Source organism: Osmerus mordax, chromosome 7 (assembly GCF_038355195.1).
Source record: "Osmerus mordax isolate fOsmMor3 chromosome 7, fOsmMor3.pri, whole genome shotgun sequence".
Lineage (NCBI taxonomy): Eukaryota > Metazoa > Chordata > Actinopteri > Osmeriformes > Osmeridae > Osmerus > Osmerus mordax.
In genome coordinates this window covers 17,597,410-17,602,247 of record NC_090056.1, presented here as the reverse complement: position 1 = coordinate 17,602,247, position 4,838 = coordinate 17,597,410, and the positions used below count along the sequence as shown (strand labels likewise).

General features: G+C 49.2%; 1 protein-coding gene across 1 annotated transcript in view; it reads left to right on the top strand.

The window, feature by feature from the left end:
* LOC136945363 (laminin subunit alpha-5-like) overlaps nt 1-4,838 on the top strand; it is a 57,944-nt gene that overhangs the window by 14,184 nt on the left and 38,922 nt on the right. The window contains 6 exon segments of the mRNA XM_067239133.1: nt 227-344; nt 2,678-2,719; nt 2,722-2,795; nt 3,034-3,099; nt 3,101-3,205; nt 3,837-3,934. Coding sequence (XP_067095234.1) covers nt 227-344; nt 2,678-2,719; nt 2,722-2,795; nt 3,034-3,099; nt 3,101-3,205; nt 3,837-3,934 — 503 coding nt within the window.

The window sequence follows — 4,838 nt, the reverse complement described above, 5'->3', positions numbered from 1 at the left end:
TTTACTGAACTGCAAAGGATATTTGTTTAAATTATTAAAATTATTAAAAATATATTTTATTATCTCTCTCTTTCTCTCACTCTCTCCCCCCTCCTCTCACTCTCTCTCTCTCTCTCTCTCTCTCTCTCTCTCTCTCTCTCTCTCTCTCTCTCTCTCACTCTCTCCCCCCTCCTCTCACTCTCTCTCTCTCTCTCTCTCTCTCTCTCTCTCTCTCTCCTGCTCCCAGCTCTTCCATGTGGCCTATGTTCTCATCAAGTTCGCCAACTCTCCTCGCCCGGACCTCTGGGTTCTGGAACGATCCATTGACTTTGGACAAACCTATCAGCCATGGCAGTTCTTCGCCTGTGAGTACAAACTAGAACACACACACACTCCACACACTCAAGTGCAGACACAACCAACACAACCCCCAACTTATTATTGTGTCTCAACGTTCTATGACAACATGTTGAGATACAGCGCGGTGGTGAGACTGTAGCATTCCTTCCAATGCAACTGTGTTTTTGCATGATATTTACGTCAGTTTTGTGGTGACCTAGCTGCTTGTGTGTGTATCAGAATGTTTGTACTATGGAACAGCCCTGGAGGCAGGAGTGTGTGGGGGGGTTGTGTATGTGTGTGCGGTGTTAGGGTGGGGGGGGGGGGGGGGTGAAGGGGGGGGGGTGGTGATGGAGGGGAAGGTGGGGGTGGGGGGTCTTCTTCACACCAAGGAGCTGTCAATCCAGGTGGGACAGTGGAACATTCCGGGCATTTCTGCCAGCCCACCTCAGTGAGGCAGGCAGGCACAGGCAAGATCAGCTTGTAAATGGGGGGGAAGGAGGAGAGATGGGGCAGGGTGTGGGAGGAGAGTAGAGGACAGGAGATAGTAGTAGAGGAGAGGACAGAAGATGGTAGTAGAGGAGAGGACAGGAGATGGTAGTAGAGGAGAGGACAGGAGATGGTAGTAGACGAGAGGACAGGAGATGGTAGTAGAGGAGCGGACAGGAGATGGTAGTAGAGGAGAGGACAGGAGATGGTAGTAGAGGAGAGGACAGGAGATGGTAGTAGACGAGAGGACAGGAGATGGTAGTAGACGAGAGGACAGGAGATGGTAGTAGACGAGAGGACAGGAGATGGTAGTAGAGGAGAGGACAGGAGATGGTAGTAGAGGAGAGGACAGGAGATGGTAGTAGAGGAGAGGACAGGAGATGGTAGTAGAGGAGAGGACAGGAGATGGTAGTAGAGGAGAGGACAGGAGATGGTAGTAGAGGAGAGGGGTGGGAGGAAAGAGGAGAGGGTAAGGGGGAGAGAGGAGGTATAAGAAAGGGGGGAAGGTTTAAGGGAAAGATAGAAGGCCTCAGCCATTACCATGACTACATGTAACGTCAGCTACAGCTATGGACACCCTTCACAGCACTGTACTTCCAGCAGAGTAGGAATCACAAAACACATCTCTATCTGTTGTGGTCCTTTGAATTTCCTTTTCTTTCGAGGCTTTTTACAAACCATATCTTACAATAACACAATATATATCCAGGGTTGATTATTTTACTAATACTGAACTTTGGACATTCTGAGAAAGCATTAGTGTTTGTGCGTGTGTGTGAATGTGTGTGTGTGTATGTATGTGTGTGTGTGTTGGCAGATGGTTTGAGTCAGACAAATAGAGACAGAGCAGGAGCAGATAGCAGAGACCCCCAGACGGAGGACTTCTCTGATCTACCATCTCTGTCATCCGTCAAGGTTATGTCCGTTTGTGTGTGTGTATCCTGTGTGCATACAGTATGTGTGCTTTCTTGTGTCCTTTTGTGTGTGTGCTTGTGGGTGTGTGTGTGCGAGTGTGTGCGAGTGTGCAAGCTCAGTAGTAAAAAATAACGCAGAGCAAATGAGTGTCGACTGGGGGCCCATAAATCCTCTGAGAGGACAAGCAGCTGCTGTCCCTCCTAAGAGAGGCTGCTGGTTGTAGGCAGGAGGGTTCCTTCCTGAGAGAGGCTGCTGGTTGTAGGCAGGAGGGTTCCTTCCTGAGAGAGGCTGCTGGTTATAGGCAGGAGGGTTCCTTCCTGAGAGAGGCTGCTGGTTGTAGGCAGGAGGGTTCCTTCCTGAGAGAGGCTGCTGGTTGTAGGCAGGAGGGTTCCCTCCAGCTCCTCAGCATCCCTCAGGACTGGGAGTCGGGCTAGGTAATCAGAAGGTTGTTGGTTCGATTCCCGGCCGTGCCAAATTACGTTGTGTCCTTGGGCAAGGCACTTCACCCTACTTGCCTCGGGGGAATGTCCCTGTACTTACTGTAGTCGCTCTGGATAAGAGCGTCTGCTAAATGACTAAATGTAAATCTAACGGAACGTCTAGAGACATTTACACAGAACCCTCAGAATGTCCCGGAACTCCACCTCCCAGTCAGGCCTTGCAGGGAGCTGGAGGAAGGGAAAGATAGAGCATAGAGATACTACACAGAGAGAGATAGTGAGATAGAGAGATAGCAGATGTGAGAACAGATATTAAAGTCCCCAATGGGAACGTATACCCACCGGTTTACTGCTTCACTGTGTGACCAACAACCCCTCCAGCTCCAGCCCAGACTCCCACAGGCCCTGTCTGCCTGGGGCTTGTCTGCCTTGGGCTTGTCTGCCTGGGGCTTGGCAGCTCATCTGAGGGCTAGGAGGCTGGCTGGCTGAACGTCTGTGTTCTGTGTGTGTTGTAGCTTCGAAGAGAGACTGCATCGAGCGATTCGGCAGCGAACCATCGAACGCATCAACCATGACAACGACGTCATCTGCACCACGGAGTATTCTAGAATCGTTCCCCTGGAGAACGGAGAGGTATGGGACACACTCACACTCACACATACACACACTGCAACACACACACACTCTCATACTCTCACACACACACACACACAGTCTCATACACACACACACTCTCACTCACACACTCTCAAACACACACATACACACACACTCACACATACACACACATACTCACACACACACACTCTTACACGCACAGACACAGAGGGATGTTTTGTGTATGCGTGCTGACAGTGTGTGTTGGTGTCAGGTGGTGGTGTCTCTGGTGAATGGACGACCAGGAGCCATGAACTTCTCCTACTCCCCGGTGCTGAGGGGACTTCACCAAGGCCACCAACATCCGCCTGCGCTTCCTCCGCACCAACACCCTGCTGGGTCACCTCATGGGCAAGACCCTCCGAGACCCCACCGTCACACGCAGGGTACACATGCGCACACACACGCACGAGCGCACACACACACGGTATGAACACACACACACAAATGTACAGCAGTGCTGCTTCAGTGCTGCTTCAGTAATACCACAATACTGCTGTAGTACTTCTTCAGGGCTGCTTCAGTAATACCACAATACTGCTGTAGTACTTCTTCAGTGCTGCTTCAGTAATACCACAATACTGCTGTAGTACTTCTTCAGTGCTGCTTCAGTAATACCACAATACTGCTGTAGTACTTCTTCAGTGCTGCTTCAGTAATACCACAATACTGCTGTAGTACTTCTTCAATATGGCTTCAGTAACTGCTTCAATACTGCTTTAGTACTGCATTAGTACTGCATTAGTACTGCCTCAATACTGGGTCTGTACTATCATAATACTGCTGCAGTACTGCTTCATACTGCTTCAATACTGCTTCAATACTGTTTCAGTACTGCCTTAGTAATGCCTCAATACTGCATCAGTACTACCACAATACTGTTGTAGAACTTCCACAATACTGCTTCCGTACTGCCACAGTCCTACCACAGTCCTGTCAGAGTACCAGCTCGTACTACACAGGTACTGTACATACACCTGCAGCATTAGAACAGTACAGTGTGGTTTGTCTCTGCAGTATTACTACAGTATCAAGGACATCAGCATCGGAGGACGGTGTGTGTGCAATGGACATGCAGAGGCCTGCAACAACAAGGACCCCAACGACCCCTACAAGTAAGACACACACACACAGACACACACAGACACACACACACAGACACACACACACAGACACACCCACACACAGACACACACACACCCACACACACACACACACAACAGACACGCACCCACACACACACAAACACACACCCACACACAGGACACACCCACACACACACACACACACCCACACACACAAATACACTCACCGTTAAGCAGACCCTTTCATCCATACAGTACATACATTACATGGACTCTCTTCCTCTGTTTTATGGTTCGGAGTTCCCCGGTTCCTTCTGTCTGTGTGATAATGAGATCACATGCAACCGCTATCTGTCTCCTGCTTCAAGGTGTAATGTGCTACTCCCCAGACCTCCCTGAAGAACCATTGTTATGCTGCAGGGGTCTGGTGTGTTGTTGTACTTCCGTGCCATCTTGTGTGTGTGTGTGTGTGTGTGTGCAGTGTGTGCACAGGTGTGTTTGTGAGGATATGCACACGTGCACATTAATGCGTGTTCATACCAGTGCCAAGTCATATTGAGCTGCACATATACAGAATATATAAATCTATGTGAATATACTGTATATATACATACACTATATTGCCAAAAGTATTCACTCAGCTATCCAAATCATTGAATTCAGGTGCACAAAGTAAGGGCCATAAAGACATGGATGAGTGACCTGACATGGATGAGTCCTGACCTCAACCCGATAGAACACCTTTGGGATGAATTAGAACGGAGACTGCGAGACAGGCCTTCTCGTCCAAACATAAGTGTCTGACCTCACAATACACTTCTGGAAGAATCCAGAACAAAACAAATCCCCATGAACACACTCCTAAACCTTGTGGAAAAGCCTTCCTAGAAGAGAGGAAGCTGTTATAGCTGCAAAGGGTGGGCCGACATCACAT